Source organism: Lacerta agilis, chromosome 13 (assembly GCF_009819535.1).
Source record: "Lacerta agilis isolate rLacAgi1 chromosome 13, rLacAgi1.pri, whole genome shotgun sequence".
Lineage (NCBI taxonomy): Eukaryota > Metazoa > Chordata > Lepidosauria > Squamata > Lacertidae > Lacerta > Lacerta agilis.
Window position 1 is genome coordinate 29,783,464 of NC_046324.1, and position 22,476 is coordinate 29,805,939.

Consider the following 22,476-nt stretch of genomic DNA (forward strand, 5'->3'; position numbering starts at 1 on the left):
ATCTGAGTACCAGTCACTGGGAACCCCAGGTGGGGAGAGTGCTCAGGTCCTGCTTCCCATTGGGATGTTTAGTTGGCCATTGTGGACAGAGGATGCTGGACTAGGCAGGCCTCTAGTCTGATCCAGAAGGCTCTTCTTACATGCTTATGATGTTGGGCTAGAGACCCAGCCTGGAGAGCCACAGATTCCCATTCTGTTGCGTACCAAGTCATTTTTAAGCATGGGTACTATTGGTTGCAACTGTACATGAGCAGCAAAATGTGCACCTTTTCAGATTTTGGCAATGGCAGAGCTATCTGCAAACCAGCTGGCTGAGCTGGCGGTGGAATCGGGAGCGCTGGCTGATGGGAGTGGCATCGTGGAGATCATGGGCAACCTGAAGACCGTGGAAGACCTTGCCAAATTCTTGGGCAAGCTGAACACCATTGCTGCGGTATGTGGCTGTTCTCTGGGAGTTGGGGGGGGGGCTATTTATTTATTTCATAAAATTCATATACTGCTTGATTGCTTTTTTTAAAAAAAAAAATCCTGCATCAAAGAGTTTTACGGAAAGAATAATATAATCAAATTATCAGTTAAAAGCCATTAAGAACAGCTATTAAAAACCTTTGGAAAACAATTTAAATCAATGATAAGCTGCAAACCAGTTTAAAAACATACCGGTATGTCAACATTCTGCATGTCTGGGTAGACTTGTCGAAGCAAAAAATTTTTTTAGCAGGCACTGAAAAGATTACTGCGAAGGTGCCTGCCATTTGTCAATAAGCAGGGAGTTTCCAAGTGTAGGTGCTGTCACACTAAATAATTGGTTTCTTACAAATGCAGAATGTGTATTATGAAGGGGACAGCAAACTTTTTCAGCAGGGGGCTGGTCCAGTGTCCCTCAGACCTTGTGGGGGGGGCGGACTATATTTTGGGGAAAGAAAAAAAAAAGAACGAATTCCTATGCCCCACAAATATCCCAGAGATGCATTTTAACTAAAAGGACACATTCTACTCATGTAAAAACATGCTGATTCCCAGGCCGTCCGCGGGCTGGATTTAGAAGGCAATTGGGCCGGATCCGACCCCCGGGCCTTAGTTTGCCTACCCATGGTTATGTGACACTTGTCACAGTGCGAGTTCCACAGATTGGGCATATATGGGGTAAGGGGATGTCAAAGATTATACACAGATTTGACTAGTTTATGACTGCGCATAGCATTTTGCCTTGTGGTATAACGTGAGCCTGATTTCTTACTAGAGCAGCTTTCCGCACCCTGGTGCCCTCCAGATGTTTTGGACTACAACTCCCATCTGCCCAAATCAGCGAGCATTGTGGTCGTGGCAGGATGTAGCATTTGAATAAGTAGTAGAAGCATACCTGGTACTTCACAGAATGACATAGCAACAGAAGACAGGTGCCTCCCTCAAGGAGATCACCATGTAGACTAAATTTCAGTGGCAAGCTAAGGGCAGGGGAGGAAAGAGACAGGCTAAGGGTCGCAACAGATCCATGTGAGTAAATGTTCCACAAATGTACGCTTCATTTCAGTTGGCAATACGGACTAGGAGATTAAACCAAAGGATCTGGAGGAAGAGTAGGTTGCAAGAAGGACCTTGAAGGAAATGAGATGGAGACACCACCTCACTTGGGGAGGGGGGTTTCCAGGAGCAGCAGAGCATGTGCAGAGTTGTTTAATGAATACTGGGTGGCAATTTCTGTTCACAGATGGAATTGCAAAGCAGTTCGTACGCCGGTTCCATCTTGAGCATTGCCTTCCAAAGGATAGCGATCAACTTCCCTAAGTTCAAAGCCAGTGATTTCGCCTACTGGTTCCAAGTCATCTTCCAGAACGTTCTGCACGAGTTCAACGAGACCCTTGTGGCGGACATTCCGCTCAAGATATCGTGTGACTCCTACCAGAAAATGTGAGTGTGTTGCATGGCATGGAAATGAGTGCTAATCTCAAACCTGTATCTGCCTATCAGGCAAACAAAGGCAATTACTGACTGTTGGTGAAAAGAAAAATGTTGCTAGCCATGTCAATCGCACCAAAAGAGAAATATTCCCTGTTTAGGGAAGCTTTTAATGACTGATGTTTTAATGTATTTTTAATCCTTTGTTGGAAGCCACCCAGAGTGGCTGGGGAAACCCAGCCAGATGGGCGGGGGTAGAAATAAATTATTATTATTATTATTATTATTATTATTATTATTATTATTATTATGGCAGGAAGGGAAGCCATCCAACACTTCAGTAGGGGTAGTCTTTGTCTGAGCAAATGAGGATGACTCAGAAGGATGACCCAGACCAGTATCAGCAACTTTCTAGGCATTCATGACACTTAATTGTTGGTTCCCTTTTTTCAAGCACAGAACCACCTCCTGGCCAGCTGCAGTGCTGTTGTGCAGTGAGGTGACAGGTGGCCCAGGAAACAAGGTGGCCAAGTTCCTTTAGCTGGTGTCACTACTACAAGTCTCCTCCAAAAAGATTGAGTGAGATGCTTACAGGGTACAATGAAATCTTATATGTAAAGCTCATCTTTCCATCTTGTTCCATCATGTGCACCCAGAATAAAAAACTTGTTCCATCATGTGCACCCAGAATAACCTGGGGAGGAGTTCTGTGCCAGTGAAAAGCTTTCCTAGTGGTTAGAGTATTGGCTGGGCTTACAGAATAGAGACACCATCTCATCTTCCTGTTCTTGCCATCGAGAAGACATCTAGTTCTGGCTAACAGTGACATTGTCTGCCCGTTTTGCTTCCCAGATTGAAAGGTTTCAACAATGTTTTCGCCAACATCCTGCCTGGAAAGGCTCTCAGTGTATTTGGATTCAGCAAAGCTTTCTTGACTACAAAAATCAAATCAGGTAACACAAACTCTTAAAAAACTATCTATCTATCTATCTATCTGAATAAAGCAGGGCTGTTGCTTCATTAAATAGATAACAATCATATTCAACTAATTATGGGATTTAATTGATCCATTCTTTTGTTAATCACATCTGAATGAATGTGCACATTACTGGAGTCATAGGGGAAGCATTTCCCCCATTCTTTTGAGATGGTGGATCCATGTGTGGAAACCAGATGCCATCGCAAAAGAGGTTTTCTCCTGTGCAAGAGAGGTAGAGGAGGTTCCTGCCACTTGTGGGTTTGGAAGATGAGAGCAAAAGAACACAAGGAGAGTCCTGCAGGATCAGGCCAAAGGCCTATCTAGTCCAGCATCCTATCACAGTGAACGTACCCATTGTGACTAGTAGCCATTGATAACCTTCTCTTCCTCCATGGATTTGCCTAATCCTCTTTCAAAGCCACACAAGTTGGTGGCCACTGTCTCCTATGGGAGTGAGTTCCATAGTTTAACTATGCACTGTGAGAAGCGGTTCTTTCTTTTGTCAGTCATGGATCTTGCAGTCAGCTTCATTGACAAATATGGGTGAAGATGGAGTGGTTAGGATTTTTATGAAAGCCTTTCTCTGTAGCTGCACCGACTGTGGAACTCCCTTCCTCATGACGTCTGCATGGCCCTCTTCTGTGTCTGCCTTCTGCCACTGACCTGAAACCTTTAAAAAAAATCCATTTTATTTAGGTATTTGCCAATTTAGCATTCTTAATAGCTGATTCTACTGTTGTTGTATTTTACTATGTTAGGAAGATGCCGCCATGTATTGAGTCAGACGATTTGTCCATCTAGCTCAGTATTGTCTACACTGGCCGGCAGCTGCTTTCCGGGGTTTCAGGCAAGGGACTCTCTCCTTGCCCTGCCTGGAGATGCCAGAGATTAAACCTGGGATCTTCTTCTGCATACAAAGCAGATGCCCTACCACTGAGCTGTGACACTTCCTAGTTGTCTTTCCAATTATGTAATTTGCTTTATGCTATATTGTCGTTTCAGAGTGTGAAAGGTGCCTTGCGTGTGGTTTTCAGGGCAGGATGTAAATTTCCTAAAATTAAAAGACAAATAAATATGTGCTCTAATCATGACTGACAGGGTGTTGTTGGTTTTTTTTATTATTTTTTTAAGTCTGCTGCACAAAAGCTCTTTAATCAATTAGTTCACTGGCCAAGCACTGTAGCTCTGAGAATTGTTTATGTAAGGCTCTAGGTGAGGCTGGGAATGCAAAAAGAGCCATTGTCTTTTTGCCATGCTTGGCTTAGCTGCGTAAAGTAAAACCAAGCCCTTGTTTTGCACACTTTTCTTTAGGGATGGGCCCTGAAGATGTCCTTGGACTCCAGCTCTCATCAGCCCCAGCCAGTGCGGCCAATGGGTGAGGGGCGATGGGAGTTGGAGTCCAGCAACATCTGGAGGGATGTTGGCTCCCCCTCGCAGCTTTTCTGCTTGCCTACAGTTAATGCAATTACATCTTGGGGCAGATCCACACCATACACTGAAGGCGCATGACTTCTCCCAAGAAGCCTGGAAACTGTGGTTTATTAGAATACTGGAAACTGTAGCTCTGGGCAGACAAAACTACAGTTCCCAGGGTTCTTTGGGGCAAGCTATGTGCTCTATATATGCGTTGGGTGTGCATTAAAAGTGTGGTGTGGATCTGCCCCTAGTTGATTGGTTGGGAATGGGGGCTGAGTTTCCTTCTGAACTTGAGTTTTGCATCACTGGCCAAAGTCAGCATGCTCAATTGCAACCTTAGCTGACCTGGCACTCTCCAGGTGTTTTGGACTACAACTCCCATCAGCCCCAACCGGCATGCTGATGGGAGTTGTAGTTAATCTAGAGGTAGGAACTAGGGGGAAATTCTGTTTGCATTTTAATGACAAACTGCCTACTTTACACTTACTAAACCAATATTATTATTTATTCAATTTGTTACTCTATCTTGCCCAAGGCAACACAAAGTGACTTACAATATGCCATCTGAAGCACAGCTATTCTTCAAAATTTGTGCTTCTACAGACTTTTGATGTAGTTCTCCAACCAAATAGTATGTACAAAGGTGCATCTATAACACATCCATAAAATGCATATATTAGTGAAAATAACATTGCTTTAAAAATGTGTATATTAGTCAAGACCACGTACAAAAAAACCCCGTGTCTATCAGGAGAAGGGGACGACAGAGGATGAGATGGTTGGACAGTGTTCTTGAAGCTACTAACATGAGTTTGGCCAAACTGCGAGAGGCAGTGAAGGATAGGCGTGCCTGGCGTACTCTGGTCCATGGGGTCACGAAGAGTCGGACACGACTGAACGACTGAACAACAACAACTATCAGGAGAAATTTGTACCAAAATATTGATCAATTTTCATGAGAGTTTTTTTTTTTTTTAATCACAAATGTCTTGGGAAATATGTGGGACTGACTTGAAGATCTGATAAACGAGAAATTTGTTCCTCCCTCACTGAGTGGCATCAGGTTTTTAAAGGCTGCTGCAAATGGTTCATGGGAATGAACAGCTTCTCACTCCTTCTAGGCATTGCATGTGGAAGGCCAACTCAGAGTGTTCAGGAGTGGCTGGAAATCAATCTTGGGAACTTCAGCCGATATGCCCAATACCAGGACCTGCTCAGCTGGAATTTGCATTTTGACGGAGTGAGTATTTTATGTCCGGGATCTGTCGGCATGGGACCTATCAGGCTTTTTCACTGTAACGTTTTTTGCAAACAAGTGAAGTAATTTATGGCCAAAGCAACTTAGCAGATGGTTAGAGACTGGCCAGTTTGGGATCCCCTGCTTAGTCTTTTGTGGTTAGGAGAAAGAAGCTTCCAGCCATGCACGTAGATGTCTTCATGTGGTTGTTTCACTTGATAGAGAGGAAATCCCCTCAGAAATGTATTTGCTATTTTAGCAAGTCCAATCATTCCCAATCAGTGATGGTGGAAGTGGCATTTTTCAACCTGAGGAAATTTTCATAGTAAACCTTCTGAGAACTGCATGCCGCTGGTGGTCAGGGGCAGAGGCAAAAAACCGTGTGGATTCTGTGCATCCAATCAAAAGCCAGAAAGTTCTATACCCCGCCTTTCCACCTCCATCATGGCACGTAAGAGGTGGGATCACAGTTCAAGGATACATTCCAGCCAGGCAAACACACCGGAGTGGGACACAGAGCAGGGCCAACCACACTGCCTGTCCATAACTCTCACCTCTGCTCCTTGATGGCATATGAGCAAAATCCTGACCTTCCCTAACAATGTCTGTGCACATTCTATAGCTGACATTTTCCCGCTTGAGCAGTAATTTTTCTGGCATTCTCTAGTCTCTCGTGTATTTTTTAAAAAATTGGGTGCCAACTCTAAATGAGAAACATAAGGACTGCATATGAAGGCATCACAACTTATTACAGTCTGCTTGAAAAATTCATCATCATTTGCTTGATTCTGCCCTGCAGATGGCTGTACTGCAATCTTTGTCTCCACTGCAACTTGCATCCCTCACTCTGAAGTCTGATGCCATCAATGAAGAGGAGAAGATGTGCCAGATTCTTGCAAGGCTGCAGAACAAACCACTGGGAGAGATCTACCAGTATTTGGACCAATTCAACACAGATGCCCATAAGGTACGGCCTTCAAATATTTACTAAAGAAAAGCAAAACTCCAAATCAAGTTAGGTCTTTTTGCCACCCAAACTGACTTTTCTGTTCCCTCACAGAACCCACATTGCTTGTATGCATTCTATTGCTGACAGTTTTCACCTGAGAAGTTAGAATGTTACTGAACCTTGCATGTATCCCTGCAGCTAAGGCAGGGGAAGATAAGCAGCAAATCAGTCAATGGGACAGCCTCTCATAGCCCAGTATAGATAACAAAGTTAAGATAAATCAGTTAAGCAAAACAGTTTGCCATTTTTTCCTTCTCTCTTTAAATTGCAGCTTGGAATAACGTTTCTCAAAGAGGAAGGCATAAGGCAACGAATGCTCTCTCATTTTGTGGAGGCGGTTGGGTCCGAACTCTCAACCTTCAGCCCTGCAAACTGGACCCACTTGCTGTCCACAAGGCTGCTGCTTTTCCTGCCAAGTGTCAGCGCAAAGGAATCCAAAGAGATCCTGTCTTATGTTTCTGGTTGTGATGCCTTCCAAGCTGTGTGAGTATAAACCACAATTGTCTTTGTTACAAGCATTCAGAGGAGTGTGCCAATGTGTAAGTAACCAAAATGGTGGATCCAATGGGCAAGAGGGGCGTATCAGCAAATTTGGGGGAAGCGCAGGATTCGTGGAAGTACAACAACATATAGGTTGTGAAGGTTGGGTAGGTGGGAACCCTAAAGCAGCCCAATGAAGAATCAGCAAGGTTGGTCCATGAGGATATGCAGAGTACTGCCTCACCAACCTCAATCTGCCCTTGGCCAGCCACCATCTTCTTACTTACAACCAGTTCAGGAGGGCAACACTGTCTATTAACTTCCTCCTCCTTAGTCTCAGAGTTGCCCTTGTAGGGAACTCAGTAGAGAAGAGGATGGGGACAGAACCAGAATGAGCTGTCTCTGCCTGTCCTTGGCTCTGTTGCCACCTACTGTTGGGCTCCCTGCCTTTCACCCCAGCCATCAGCACCAGCCACCACTGTTGAGCACGCTCAGTGGGATTCTGTCTGACTCTTGAGTGTGTGTGTGTGTGGGGGGGGGAAACCCCTGCAAACCAGGGGGATTGGAATGGAGTATTGTGGAGGAGGGCATGGCTGGCTTATTAAAACACGGAACAGACCACACTGCCATATGGTCTCCTTTCTGGTGCACAGGCCAAATTCATTAGTGGAAGCTTATATCCAATGGAGTGGGAAACTGAATTAAAGGAACAGGAAGGAGATTCATGTCTGGGATCCATGTCTGGAGAGAAAGAAGCAACCTGAGGTTGAGCCTCCCCCTGACCTGGTGCCCTTCAGATGGTTTGGACTAAAACTCCTACTGAATCAGCACAGTCAATGGTCGAGGATGACCTTCATCCTTGACCACTGAGAGCTGGTGATGCTGATGGGAGTGTTGCTTTCCAGATTATTTGGACTACAAGGTTGGGGAAAGCTGGATCATAGTTTTTATGAGTGTTGAAGATGTTGTGATAGATACATTGTGGCTGGTGGTGGACATATTAACTATGAGCACTGCAGGAAGTCATCACTTGATGTTGCACTCATTAGGTGATGGGCACACAGGTGTGAAGCAGCCTATAGGTACCATTCTTGCATTGCAATATCCCAGAAAATGTATGACAGCCATCACTGAGTCTTTGCTTGTGGGATTTATAGTCTCAAAACTTCCAGAGAGTACCAGATTGGTCTTAAAAGACTCATGGACATCCAACAAAACTGAATACAGTGGTACCTCTGGTTATGAACTTAATTCGTTCTGGAGGCCCGTTCTTAACCTGAAACTGTTCTTAACCTGAGGTACCACTTTAGCTAATGGGGCATCCTGGTGCCACTGTGCTGCCGCTGCGTGATTTCTGTTCTCATCCTGAGGTAAAGTTCTTAACCCGAAGTACTATTTCCGGGATAGTGGAGTCTGTCACCTGAAGTGTTTGTAAACCGAGGTACCACTGTACTGGAAGATTCAGGACAGGTACAAGAAAATCAATCTTCAAGCAGTGCATAGTTGAAGTCTAGAACTTGCTGCCGCAGGAAGGGGCATCTTACCCATAGAGGCTAGTGGCTCAGGGCGCCAAGTTCTGGAGGTTGCCAGGGAAGAGTTGGGGGCTGGATGCGGTGCCTCCTGGAATCAGGTCACTGCCCTTGCCCGCCTCCACCATGATGCGCCAAAGCAGCGCTGTGCCCGGAGCCTCTGCCTGCCATGGCCACCATGGCATGAAGTGGCCAGCTGAGCCGGGAGCCACCACGTCCAGCCTCCGCCTCTTCCCCGCTGGAGGAGCTGCCCTCCAGCCATTGCCAGCCTCCTCCAGCCCCAGAAACCTGGGCGCATCGCCGGCAGTGCCACCCTCCCTAAAAAAGGTTGGGAACTCTGGGAAACAGGATGGGGGCGCCGGAGGGATCTTTGTACCACAGCGCCAGATATGCTTAAGACGGCCCTGGCCACAGGAGGGAGGGATGGCCACCAAAAATGGATGGCCTTAAAATTGAATTTAACAAATTCATGGGGGATGAAGCTGTCAGTGGCTATGAGCCATGATGGCTATGCTTTAACTCCACTATTGCAGGCAATATGCTTTTGAATAGCAGTTGCTGGAAACGGCAGAAAGGGAGAGATGCTGTTGCACAAATATCTTGCTTGCTGGTTTCCCACTGGGGCATCTGGTCAGCCATTTTGAGAACAGGATTCTGAACTAGATGAGCCACTGGCCTGATCCAGAAGGCTGTTCTTCTGCTCTTATGCAGACATTTCTGACACAACCTTTTTTGTTCAGGGTGTCCTCGCTGAGCCAAGTTTATTCTGCAATACTACCAACCAACCAACTAGGCGTCTACAGGACCTTGTTCTCCTACCTTGACAACCAGCACAAGACCACAGGTAACTCAGTGGCACCATTTTAAGTTTGCAGTACAAGGCCATGGATTAGAAGGCGGGAGAAAGTTTCTGTTTAAAGGCATATCTACCCAATTTGGTGCCCTCATTACATACCTTTAGGCACCAGACAAAATGGTCCTCTTCAACAGGCCTTTGGGTGATTATATTGTAAACCACCTTGTGATATTCAGATGAAGGGTGGTATAGAAATTTAATTATTATTAATAACAATTCACACTTTCTGAAACAAAATGAAAATGAAAATACTGCAGTCCTTTGAGCATTGCACTTCGATGAATTTTGCAATCCAGTGCTCCAACCAAATAATGTAGAAAAAAATGCGGATGCTGGCATAAAGTATGTATAAAAATGCATGTATTCATGGAAAATAGCAGACAAAAATGCATTGTATTTGGGACCATTGCTTTGCAAAAAAAAATTGTATATTAAGCAGAATTACATACAAGCATGTGTATATCGGGGGGAACTTTCCCCCCATATATTGGATTTAAAAAATAATAATTACAAACTGAAATGGAAATATGGAGAACTAAAGACTGGGAAGATGAAAAACTGAGGGAGACTGAAATTGACAGATTCCTCCATCCCTAGCCCATGGGCAATGTGTGACGCCAGGATGGTGGGTCTATGCACTTTAGAGAGCTGGTGGGGAACAGAGGTAGAGGCACAAGTCCCTGGGAATGGGGCCTGAGAGGGATCCACCTAGGGGAGTATTCATTCCTCTTGAGTAGGAGATGGAGAGATCAAACCCACCCAGTTTTGAATTCTTGGCCAAATGAGTTGCCACCTGCAAATATGCCAATGAATCCCATGTGGAGCTCTGTTCAGAGAGTCTCTTTTGTTTGCTGCAGGATCGGCGTGTACCTCCAACACCAGGGATTCCGAGGCATGGCTACAAGATAACCTGGGGGCCTTCGCAGCCCAAGCTCCTTACAGCGATTTCACCACGCTGGTGGCCACGTTCAATGGGGTATGTTGCAGGGGTTGCCTTGTGTTGATGCATAATGCTCACCCTTTGCTCCAGAACCCCACTCCCACCAAGTGATATGGGGCCTGTGAAGTCTATTTTGCATTAGACACCTCCTGAAAGGGGGAAGAGGGCAGAGCAGTTGCTTTCCATGCAGAAGGTCCTTGGTTCAATCCCTAGCGCCTTCAAAGAGGGCTGGGTGAGACTCCTGCCAGAGAAACCCTGGAGCACTGCTGCAAGTCAGTGTAGACAATCCTGAGTCAGCTGGGTCAGGGAGAGGTCAGTTCTGCAAGTTTTCCACATTCCACACTTGCAAAACAATAATTGTCAGGAGGGGTGGAAGTGAATATTCTGCACAACAGCCCAACTGAGGAGCTTCATGGGATAAGGAAAGGGCTGCCTCCCTTTCTCCCTCCCCAAATCTTCTAAAGCAGCCTTCCCCAAATGGGCACCCTCCAGGTGTCTTGGGCTACAGTTCCCATCAGCCCCCAGCAAGCATGCTGACTGGGGCTGATGGGAGTTGTAGTCCAAAACATCTGGAGGGCACCAGATTGGGGAAGGGTTGAAGATGTCTCTAAGTATGTCTTCGAATGTGTGTTTTTGCAGTTTGATGTCCGGGACAACCTCACTGCCACCCAACTAGCTCATGTCTTTCTTGCCTCGGGCACCCTGGATGATCCTGATAAAGCCAGCACCCTTCTGGAACCTTTGGAGAACAAGCCTGTTGACACCCTCGCTTTTATGACAGAGTTTGCAGCCTTGGCTGCTCAGGTGAGTTGTCTTTTGTTAGCTTTGGTTTACTGTATACCCATTCGATAAGATCTCTTCTTTCTGGAGCTCTCCTGGTGCTGCATCCTTTGCTGCTTCACTTTGGGGACATCTGAGGCCCAGTGTGGTGTGGTAGCAAGAGTGTCAGACTAGGACCTGGGAGACTGGGGTTCAAACTCCCACTTGGCCATGAAGCTCTATCTCTCTGCCATTCTTCTCTCCAGCATAATCACATACCTCTGTGCTACTCTGGCTATTTTGAAGGCTGGGGCCATGACCTGTCCTTTCTATGTTTCTGTTTGGCAGAGCGGCGTGACCTTCCTGGCAAACAGAGAGGTGAGGGACAAGATATTTGAAGTCATCTTCAGCAAATTTCAGAGCCTGCTAAGGACAGCCGGCACCTCCCAGTACGAAGACTGGTTCCAGAAAACATTGACCCTTGTGCTTCCCAGCATCAACGCCACAGCCCTGGCAGCCGTTCCAAAGAGCATCCCTTGCAGCACTTTCAAAGCCATGTGAGTCTTCAACCACCTGCAAGTTTGCCAGGAGGGGGCAAAGGAACCAGTTTTGACTGATAAAAGCCTTGTGTGGTTTAGGACCCCAGTACCTCAAAGACAGCCTCTCCTCAACCCAGACCCTGTGATCACCATCTGAAGCCCTTCTTCATGTTCCCCCTCCATGAGAGGTCCAGAAGGTGGAAATTCGTGAACGGGCCTTCTCAGTGGTGGCTCTCTGCTTGCGGAGCGCTCTCCCCAGGAAGGCTCACCTGGCATCATCGTTGCATATCTTTAGGCACCAGGCAAAAACATTTGTTTTCTGCCAGGCCTTTGGCTTTTAATCACCCGTGGCCTTCCTGAGTGGGTGGGGCTGCTTTAATCCTGCCCTTTATAAATATGAATGAGTTTTAGATTTTTCTGTTTTGTTTAACGCTGGTTTGAACGTAGGTGTTGTTATCGTAAGTAACTTTTGTAAGAAAAAAGAAATCTGGTAAGAACAAGAGGTTAACTGTTATAAAGACTTCAATACGTTTGCCCTCCTGTTCCTTCTTCTCCCACCCAGAATGGCTGGCTTGGATGGCAGCTTTCGACATATGTCATCAGACAGTCGCCGAGATGTCTACAACTTTGCCAAAGGGTACCTGATGACTAAGACGTCTCAAGGAGGTAGGTGTTAAAGCCAGAAGGTGTTTGCTAGGTGGGTGGAACTGCTATGCTTGCTTCCCAGCTGGTAGGGGGCGCTGTTGTTATTGGAAGCAAATATGGACCATTGGTCTAGCTCAGTATAAGGTTGCTTCCTCTGCTCCTTTGCCACTCATAGCAGCTGTATCAGGCCCCCCCCCCCAGTGCAAATGGAATACAGTGTGATAGAATATTGCAAGGAGTCACTTTTTCAGGAAAAGGGGTCCTGGATGCACGAAATGATTCTCCAAGGGTGATTTTTCTTTTTCTTTTTTCCATTCCAGGAGATCCCTGTACAGAGAATACTCGAGGCAGCTTGGGTTGGTTAACAGCCAACTTTGGGTCCTTCAGCTCATTGGCCAGTTATAAAGACTTGGTTGCCATTAATGGAGATTTCCACCCGGTAAGTGACCTTGCTGGACCAGGGGGCAGAGGCTTATTTATGACTTGGCCAAAAGTATGGGGTGGGGGTGGGGGGATTGGATTCATTTCAAATTTAAAGGTGAGCCTAGTTAATTTGCCCTTTTCCAAAACAATACAAGAACCAAAACACAGCCGCCCTTTGAAATTTGAACCCTCCAGATTTTGAAGTGCTCTCTTTCAACCAACCAGTGGTTTCGAGAACACTCTTCCAACCAACCAGCTCTCTTTCAACCAACCAGCGTTTACCAGAATTCATATTTAAGGGGGAATTGTGCATTAAAATGAATATATTAGAGAAAATAACATACAAAAATACATCTTGTTAGCGGAAGTTGCTTGGCAAACACACATTCATCAAAACTATCTGTTGGACAAAATTCACACTAAGAATTTTTTAAAAATGCAGAGAACTGAATTTAAGATGGTAAAAATGAGGCACTGAGAGAAACGAAATTGACAGATCCCTCTGTCCTTACTTAGCTGACAGTTTCCTTTGCTAAGAACCAGCTTTGCTCATTCTTTAGATGGATGCAGTTGCAAGACTCACGCCATCTCAGCTGGCTGAGTACACACTGGCGAGTGACGCCCTGCGTGACGGTGAGAAAGCCGGGAAGGTCTTTGGCTCCCTCGATTCACACAACATTGGAGAATTCATGGATGCTTTCAATGCCGCTGCCCAGCAGGTTTGCAAGACTCCCCTCTCCCTCCCCTCTGCCTTGTTCAAAGTGCAGCAGCAGGGTTCATTCAGTTTGTTACTTAATTCTACTAGTGTTAACGTCAACCAGCCAACAGAGAATGCTAGAGGTATTACTTAGCAGCCAGGTAGAATGGTATGATATTCAGTGAGACAGCATGTGATCTGATTGCCTGTGTAGTTCTGGGGGAGTTTTCCCCTCTTTATGTTTGGTAGAATGTCTCCCTGCCCTGTACAAGGCCTCAACTGAAAGACAAATGCTCTCTGTTGTTTCTTTTCAAATTATACACAGTTTTGGTTCACTTTGCTCAGTAATGTGTTATCATGACTTTTATCTCTGGACTCTGTTTACATTAATCAAGTGGCTTTGCTAACACATCTCCTTATTGAAGCTTGCTCCATTAGAGTGATGGAGTATTGCCCAACAGCCTTACGTCAACCTCCCCAACCTGGTGCCCTCCAGATGCTTCCGACTTCAACTCCCATCAACCCCAGCCAGCACTGGAGGGCATCACCTTGCCAATGGCAGCCATAGATCATGCCAGCTGGGGCTGATAGGACTTGCAGTCCCAAACTTCCGGAGAGCACCAGGTTGGGGAAGACCATTATACAGGCTAAGCAGGTTGCTACTAAACACAGGGTCTTCTCTGTATTGGCACCTCGGCTCAAGAACTTCCTCCCCAAGCCCATTTGCTTGGCGCTGCCATTGGTAAGCCTATCTTGTTGAAATAACCTCTTACAGCAGTGACTATTGGCCTGCCTTTAGCTGTTGTCTGCTGATTTATTTGCAGATTTGTTTTATGCTGTGCCATTTCATTTGTGGGCTTTTCCCTTAGCTGTGTTTATTGCTGATCACCTACCCCAAGGGTATCTAATGTGGTCACCTCCAGATATTTTGGACTACAGCTCCCATTGACTGATGATGGGAGCTGAGGTCCACAACATCTAGAGGGCACCTGGTAAATTATACACTTTGACGTTAGGATGTTAGTTAGCTAGGCGCACCTGTCCTCCTAACGCTGTACCTTCTGTGCCTTTTGCTTTCTTCTTAAAGCACCAGCTCACTCAGCTGCCCAACTTGGAGACCAAACGGTTCATCCTTGGCGAGATCTTCTGCCACTTGAGTGGTGTGCTGAAGCTCTTCACCACAGAGGACTATGCTGTGTGGTTTGGGCAAAGGCTCCCTCTCTTCCTGAGCAGTCTTGATGCCCAGAACCTCGGCTTCCTGCCCAGTGACATGTCCTGTGATTCTCTGGCAGCCATGTAGGTACCAACTCTATGCCTATCCCAAGGTGGGGGTGATGGTGGGGTCATTTGGCATGGCCCAGCAACGGGTGAGGAGAACAGTCACAGAAACTCAAAAACTGCATTGCTCCCAGTCAGGCAGTTGGTCCATCTAACTCAGTATTGTCTACACTGACTGGCAGCTGTTCCCCAGGGTTTTGGGTGGGAATCTCCCCTAGTCCTACCTGGAGATTGAACTTGGGACCTTCTGCATGCAAAGCAGATGTTCTGCCAACTCAGTTCTGCCCCTTATCATAGGAAAGTGCCTTATACTGAGTCAGACCATCTAGCTCAGTATTGCCAACAAAGGCTGGCAGCAGCTCTCCAGTGTTTCAGACAGAGAGTCTTTCCAAGCACTACCTGGAGATGTTGCAGATTGAAATTGGGATATTCTGCATGCAAAGCAGGTGCTCAGTCACTGGGCGATGGCCCTCCTCCCCAGTTGTCAATGGAAGATGCTTTGCTGATCCAAAATGCCTCCCCCTAACTTCACTCCTCCCTTCTTTTGAATCTCCAAACTGATTATTATTACTTTGATTACAACCTCCTTTCTAATCTTGCAGAGTGGAGGGTTTAAATGATCATCGTGCCAACAGCACATTTGAAAATCCAGATGATATATTCTCCTTCATAAAGAGGATTCTTGAATTCCAAGAACAAAATTCAGGTAAACAAAGCACATCTCCCACCCCACCCCATGGCACACTTTACCTTCCACCCACTCCTGATGAAGACCCTCTCCAGAATGTTAAACCTCAGAAATGTGTGTCTGCATTTCTAATTCTCTTTCTCCCTCTTTATGATTTTTGCCACAGGTTCTGCCTGCACTCACGGTGCCTCCACAGACCAAGAGTGGCTGAGCAAATTCTTTGGACCCTTTTCTGCCTATGGCTCCTACTCAGATTTCACTGCATTGAAAAGCGACTTCCGTGGGGTGAGAGCGATGCAGACTTTGGAATTTAACATTTGTGGTGTTCTTGACCCTGGGCTGGTTCGGGCATAACACTAATTCACGGGTCACCAATATATTGTCCTTGAGGCCTTTCCTTGGTGCCCACAAAGCCTCTAAGGGCCCCTCCCTCACCAGTGCTCCCCTTGGGCATGAGATGGTGAGCGTGCTTAACTTTTTCTCCCTGGAAAAGTACACAGAGCTGAAAGAGGAAGTTGGAAGAATGGCGTTTCTTCCCACTTCCTCTCCCAGCTCTTTGTGTTTTTCAAGGCTCAGATTAATTCTGCTGGTGTTAACTTTCACCGAGAAGAGAAGCATGTGCGTGTTTTCTCTTTTTCTGTCCTTCTCAAGATGAAGGGCAGGGGTGCTGATCCAAAGAGAGTAGTGACATGAGGAAGTGGTGCCCATAGCAGTCACTCAAAAATCTAAATGTGTCCATGTTGGCAGCCCCTACACTAAACAATAAAAAGGTAAAGGTAAAGGACCCCTGACAGTTAAGTCCAGTCGCAAACAACTCTGGGGTTGCGGCGCTCATCTCGCTCTATAGGCCGAGGGAGATTGTCTGCAGACAGCTTCCGGGTCATGTGGCCAGCATGACTAAGCCGCTTCTGACGAACCAGAGCAGCACACGGAAACGCCATTTCCCTTCCCACCGGAGCAGTACCTGTTTATCTACTTGCACTTTGACATGCTTTCGAACTGCTAGGTTGGCAGGAGCTGGGACCGAGCAACGGGAGCTCACCCTGTTGTGGGGATTCAAACTGCCGACCTTCTGATCGGCAAGCCTAGCTTTAATACCGGTAAGCTTGTTATATAAGCTTAGCCTCCCTCCCCGCAGCTCACTCAAGGAAGAGTTTGGAAGCTTTCACATTGGTTTTTTTTTTTAACTGCAGTTTCCAGTGTCACCCAAACCTTGGTAAACTGTGGTTTAATCTGCACCTTACTGGTTCAGTGATGACTGGAGGCTTGGTGTGTTTGAAGAGTTCTGGATTCTGAGCTTGAGCCTGGTTTCCATCCAACTCCAGCTCTGTGTTTCCAAATGCAGGTGGATTCCTTGGACCTCTTCTCCGCCAGTGCCTTGGCTCAGTTGTCCACTGAAGGTCACACCATTTACAGCAGCTCAGCCATGGGGCTCGTCTTCCAAGCCATCCAGAGAAAGAAGGAGCCGGAGCAATTCCTCAGCACGTACCTGGATGAGTTCAACACCCTGGTGCTGAAGGTAAACAGAAGCTTGTTTACAGACTTCTCCTCCAGGGCTGGAGACAGACTGATTTTCTGCAGTATAACTGGAGCACTGGTGGTCAACTCCAATGAGAATGCATGATCAGTGACCTTTGGGATAACTAGAAATTATTCCAGAGCAGTGGATTTCGAGCTGTGTAGCACAACCTTCATCAGGATGGGGCCCTTCTGATGTTTGGGACTCAAGATCACCCTTTCCAATTTCCTACAAACTTTAAAAACTCATGTAATTGTCAAGGGTTCTCACTACTAACTCATTCTTCTCCATTGTGTGAAACGTTGTCAACTGATTTCATCGATTATTTTGGATGTAGTTGCAAAATCAGAAGTGCAGGGTCCCTGCATGATAACCACAGTCGCACACCCTTCTAAGATTGTACAACAATCTTATAATATTTAACAATTAGAGTTGCATTATAACAATCAAAGCAGATCTCCATGGGTTGCCCTTCAGCTACATTCACTATTTTCTGTGCACTTACTTGGGCAAATGGTTCGGAGTTCTCCAGTATCTTCGTTTGGAGTGACTTAGATTGTATTTTCCTTGAAGTTCCATTGTATGTAACAGAACTTACACACCATTCTCTTGAAACTGGAGCGCCTAGTGTTGTCAGTGTTCCTAAATGCTCAGCTTTGGAGCATATGGAATAACTCACTGGTCTTCTTCCTGTGTGCCTTCTCCAGAGTGACCCTAGAAGCCAATCCTCAGTGGCTCACTCACCTCCTTTCATTCTGATTGGCTACAATCAGCACCAATGGGGGAGAAGATTTATTCTCAATGACTTCAAAGCTCCCCTGGTTGGTTAGTTCTAGGATGCTGGAGACAGGAACCCTGCTGCAGAAATAGTAGCATGTCTCCAACACTACTGCTTCCACCTATAACAGTGGTGGCGAACCTATGGCACGCGTGCCCAAGTGGGCACGCAGAGCCCTCTCTGTGGGCACGCGCGCCATCGCCCCATCAGGTTCGTTTTTTTGTGGTTTGCAAAGGTGACAGCCTCTCCCCTCCCCAAATGCCGCAGCGGGCGGGAAACGCTCCCTATAGTAAGTCACGCTTCAACAGAAATGGATAAGGAGAGGGGGGGAAACCTCCTCAGGCCTGTCCAATGGGCACTTAGTGAAGGCGTGCTGCCTGCGAGGGGCCGGGCGATTCTCGGTGTAGGAGGTGGGATTTGATGCGGACAACCCAATGGGCTTGGAGCAAGGACAGGACAGGCAGCTTTTGCAACCGATGAGCGTGTCGTCCGATCGGCTCTAGGGCTGTCGGAGCAGCTTAGACGTTGGCTTCTCTTTTCCCGCTTGTTTGCCCGAGGCCTCGAGTGGTGGGCTGTGATGAAGCGAGTCTCTGGGGCCCCGTCCTAGGGCAGCGGCTGCTGCTGCGAGGCACACCAGAAGTGTGACTGGTGGGTAATTTGGAATTAATGGGGTGCTTAGCTCAGGTCGGTGGTGACTGTGAAGTCCACCCCCCTTTTTTGTCCCCGTTGGTATGTCCCCTCATATATTCCTTTCTCTTACTTGCTATGGTTGAGCCCCCCAGGGGGGAGGGCGGGAGATACCATTACACGGGGGCAAGTCCCATTGAATTCAATAGAACATTACTTCTGAATACACATGGATAGGGGTTTTTCCTGACCTGAGTGTATTATTGCCCTCATAATGGGGTAATAATCATATATTTCACAAATCGCTTTTTTTTAAAAGTCGGCATAAAAACTGCAATAACTTAAATAGTTTCTAGCAGACTAAAAGCAATTCAGTGGAAGAACGTCCATTCATGGCCCATAAGGCTTCCTAAAAATAAGATTAGAGCTATTCTCCCCCTTCAGGTGATCTTGGTCCTAGTCAGGGGTCAGTGGGAAGGAGCTGTGCCAATAAATGTTGCGTTTTGTACTTTTCATATGTATGTTTTGTGCTTTGGGGAACGGTTTTGTGGCCTCTGTTGATGTCAGAGCATAGCAAAAGTTATTCAACCTTTGAATTGCCTCTTAAGTAACATGTATACATTTTCTGGAGGCAATTTGTGTTTTCTTGAATTTTAGTAAATCAGTAATTTAAGAAAGGCAACTATTTATTTTGAAAATATACATAAAGTGCAGATATAAGTTCAACAACTCCCAAAAAAAGCTCAACAACTCTCCCCCATTATCCCCCGGATTGGCACTTTGTGATAAATCATTGGGTTTTGGGTTGCAGTTTGGGCACTCGGTCTCTAAAAGGTTCGCCACCACTGACCTATAACCTGATCTTCAACAAAGTCACACTTATTCCCTGGTTTTTCTCTTGCTTCTTCCTCCAGAACCGGGGCTTGTTGAGCAATCCCAAAGTGCGGGACACTATGCTGATGCTATCGGCGGAGATCGTTTTCCCACAGATTGCCACCAGTTCCCTGGAAGACACAAACACTTGGTTCCAAAAGCTCAACCTCCTCCTCCCTGGTGTCAATGGGACAATTCTTGAGATGCTACCCCTGGGTATGCCCTGCCCATATTACCAAACCATGTAAGTAGCTGACATACATTTACCTCAGTAGTTTCTAGGTCCCTTCACATAGTTTGATAACAGACAGAGGTTACCTCTTGTACACATTGGTGGCTACCAGACAATCTGCATCTTGAGCATCCATCCTGATTTGTTGTTGAGATCAGATTCCGCTGCCTTGAGCAAGTGTTATTCCAACACTTTCCAGTGCATTTTACTATAATTTTACTATAATTTGGTGAAGCAGGTTTATTGTACAAGATCTCCCACTCAGCTTCATTTGAGTAATCTTAATGCGGGTGGAGCTGTGGTCTAAACCACAGAGCCTAGGGTTTGCTGAACAGAAGGGTGGCAGTTCAAATCCCCGCGATGGGGTGAGCTCCAGTTGTTCGGTCCCAGCTCCTGCCAACCTAGCAGTTCGAAAGCACACCAAAAGTGCAAGTAGATAAATAGGTACCGCTCCGGTGGGAAGGTAAGTGGTGTTTCTGTGCGCTGCTCTGGTTTGCCAGAAGCGGCTTAGTCATGCCGGCTACATGACCCGGAAGCTGTCTGCGGACAAACACCGGCTCCCTCAGCCTATAGAGCGAGATGAGCGCACAACCCCAGAGTCGTCCGCAACTGGACCTAATGGTCAGGGGTACCTTTACCTTTACCTTCAATTTGAATACCAGTTGCTAGAAACCACAGGAGATCAGAGTGCTCTTGTGGTTGGGTCCTGCTTGTAGGTTTCCCACAGGCATCTGGGTGGCCACTTTGAGAACAGGCTGCTGGACTCGATGGTCCACTGGCCTGATCCAGCAGAGCTCTTCTTATGTTCTTAATCCCCACCCCACCCCAGAATAACAACAGTCTGGAAGCAGCTACACCCAGTTGAGGACACAAAGGCTGGTTTCATCAGACCACCTAGTTCAGCACTCTGGGTTGCATCCAATGCTAGTTCTACTCAGAGTAGACCCATTGGAATTGATGGCCCTGACTATCTTTGGTTCATTCATCTCATTGGGTCTATTCTGAGTAAAATTTAGTGGAACACAACCCTCTATTTCCAAAAGGACTCCAGATCCAGTTGCAAGCAGGGTGAGAAAGCTGTAGCCTGCCCAGGCTATTGTTTGTTCTCTGCACCTTGTGCTCTGAGGTACGCTGCCTCTGAATATGGGTGCTCCATTTCATTTCCATGGTTTAAAGTCATTGATAAGGCCTATACTGGAGGAAGGGCAGGAGGTTGGATGCTAGTAAATGAATACGGTGAAGAGGTGAAAAACAAGTGCAACTCAAGCCAATGTGTGGAATTGCTTGTGTTTCTTCCTCAGTGTGAAAGTGATGGATGGTCTCTACTCAACATTATCAGCCAGGAAGAGGCAAGATGTGTATAACTTCCAAAAGGCTTATTTAGCTGCTCAGTTTGCTGATTCAGGTAAGGAGCCAAAGGCGCAGGTCTTAGGAGTTTCATCCTGATACAGGAGCGGGGAATGGATCAAGCTGGCAAACTAAATCCTTATCTCCCCTGCCCCCTGTGGGCCAAGCTTGACAGGGGAGCATGGTGGCTCACCTGCCCATCACTTGATGCCACAGGTGAGCCACCGTTTTTGTCATCATGGCTTGAAGTTCAGTCACATGGGCCAAAGTGCTGTGCTGTGAAAGCCGCAACAACCAGCTGATAGGCAGCACTTGCAAAGCCCTTTTGACGACCGGCTGATGTGTGATGTCAGGTGTTGGGCAGGGTGGTGGTGGGGGTCTGGGCCAAAACAGTTTCACTGGCCAAATGGGAGGCCTTGTGGACCTAATTATTGACCCTTCCCCCAACCTCAACCACTAGTTCAGTTGCTGAGTGTTTATGAACAGTTTATCTGCTCGGAAGTTTATCTCTTTGGTGCTTGGGGCAAACTGTTCTGTTGGTTGGAAGAAGGGCAGGGAAGGAGGAGGAGGAGGAGGGTGTCATAGACTTCCAACATTATTTCTGCACAAATTCATCATTTGTAAGGAACCCAGCTGCGGATTTTAGTCTGTCTTCGCTTGACACATTCTTTTGCCTCCACAGGGTCAGCGTGCGATGGTGGAACTACAGGAATCCGAGACTGGCTGACAAAGAATTTGGGGGAGTTTTGCGCAGGGGCTAAGCTGAGCGAACTTCAAGCTTTTTACCCAGAACTTGATGGAGTAAGTTTTTCTCGGCACTGTGCTCCAGTGGGGGCTGCCCCACCTCTTCCCCCTGCAGGGAACAGTAGCAGCCCTGTGCAACGATGAAAGTATTTTCATCCAGCCTAAAATCGACAGAAGGGAGCTGGCATGTTTTTAAGGGAAAGGACTAATGTTCTCTGCAGTCTCTCTATATTCCACTCTTTCTTCTCGAGTTTTCAAACTACGGCTTGCTTTAGAAAGTAAATACTTCAGAAATCAACCTGATTGGCAACCAAATTGTCTTTCGAAGGCCGGTCTTTAGTCTAATCAGTAGCAATCTGGGTTTCTCCCGTAATGGTTCAGTTTTCGATGCTTGAGTATCATCAATAAGCTGAGAAGCAGCAAAATGAAGCCGTGCATTTTCTTCTAAAGCAAACACAGATTTTAACACAGGCGGTGTAATGTTTTCAAGAACAGTATGGACATGAATTCTGTCAAAATATATGCAAGAAGGTTTTTTGGGGGGTGGGTATCTTCCTTACATATTTTAAAAAGAACACTGTATTTAACAATGTAACAACTGTTCTAAATCAAACATGATTGCTCTTTGTTTTGGAAATGATTGCTGATATCCAGAGCCTCGTCTCTCTACCCGCTCTTTATTCTGTGGTTGTGCTGATCTGCTCAATTAATAAAATAATAATAATGTTATTATTGGTATGTTTCATGGTGGTGTTTTCTTTAAGAACACACACACACACACACACACACACACACACACACATGTAATGTGGTCCTTTTAACCCCACACCAATGCCCCCAAAAGGTGGGATCTGACATGGGATGGAGTAGAAATTCAGCCCAATTCACATTTCACTTGCAGTTTCTGCAACAACACACTAACAGAAATCCAGTGGTATCCTTTTAACTTTGCACCGCTCCAGATTTTGCAATGCAATGCTCT

At 46.4% G+C, this 22,476-nt stretch overlaps 2 protein-coding genes and 1 long non-coding RNA gene across 3 annotated transcripts; all 3 read left to right on the forward strand.

Annotated features, from left to right (window-relative positions):
- Positions 1-283: 283 nt before the first annotated feature.
- Positions 284-6,624, forward strand: LOC117056988. The gene is made up of 6 exons (XM_033167701.1): positions 284-433; positions 1,712-1,911; positions 2,752-2,852; positions 5,416-5,534; positions 6,331-6,498; positions 6,592-6,624. The coding sequence occupies exons 1-6, from the start codon at positions 284-286 to the stop codon at positions 6,622-6,624; spliced, it is 771 nt and encodes a 256-aa protein (XP_033023592.1).
- A 268-nt stretch (positions 6,625-6,892) lies between these two features.
- Positions 6,893-10,375, forward strand: LOC117056266. Its single transcript, XR_004427719.1, has 3 exons — positions 6,893-7,023; positions 9,290-9,393; positions 10,263-10,375. It is a non-coding gene; the product is annotated as an uncharacterized LOC117056266 (long non-coding RNA).
- Positions 10,376-10,457: 82 nt separating this feature from the next.
- LOC117056990 lies at positions 10,458-21,653 on the forward strand. Its single transcript, XM_033167703.1, has 13 exons — positions 10,458-10,466; positions 10,985-11,149; positions 11,453-11,661; positions 12,206-12,309; positions 12,609-12,727; positions 13,272-13,430; positions 14,433-14,704; positions 15,289-15,392; positions 15,541-15,659; positions 16,720-16,893; positions 19,213-19,415; positions 20,705-20,808; positions 21,433-21,653. The coding sequence occupies exons 1-13, from the start codon at positions 10,458-10,460 to the stop codon at positions 21,636-21,638; spliced, it is 1,947 nt and encodes a 648-aa protein (XP_033023594.1). The 3' UTR covers positions 21,639-21,653.
- The last annotated feature ends 823 nt before the right edge of the window (positions 21,654-22,476 follow it).

Excerpts from the sequence above, each read along its gene's own strand:
- LOC117056988 (XM_033167701.1), top strand. The coding sequence starts at position 284 with ATGGCAGAGCTATCTGCAAACCAGCTGGCTGAGCTGGCGGTGGAATCG. Across the intron at positions 2,853-5,415 it reads GACTACAAAAATCAAATCAG|GCATTGCATGTGGAAGGCCA; the intron begins GTAACACAAACT and ends CACTCCTTCTAG. Across the intron at positions 6,499-6,591 it reads TCAACACAGATGCCCATAAG|AACCCACATTGCTTGTATGC; the intron begins GTACGGCCTTCA and ends GTTCCCTCACAG.
- LOC117056990 (XM_033167703.1), top strand. Across the intron at positions 11,150-11,452 it reads TTGCAGCCTTGGCTGCTCAG|AGCGGCGTGACCTTCCTGGC; the intron begins GTGAGTTGTCTT and ends TCTGTTTGGCAG. Across the intron at positions 12,310-12,608 it reads GACTAAGACGTCTCAAGGAG|GAGATCCCTGTACAGAGAAT; the intron begins GTAGGTGTTAAA and ends TTTCCATTCCAG.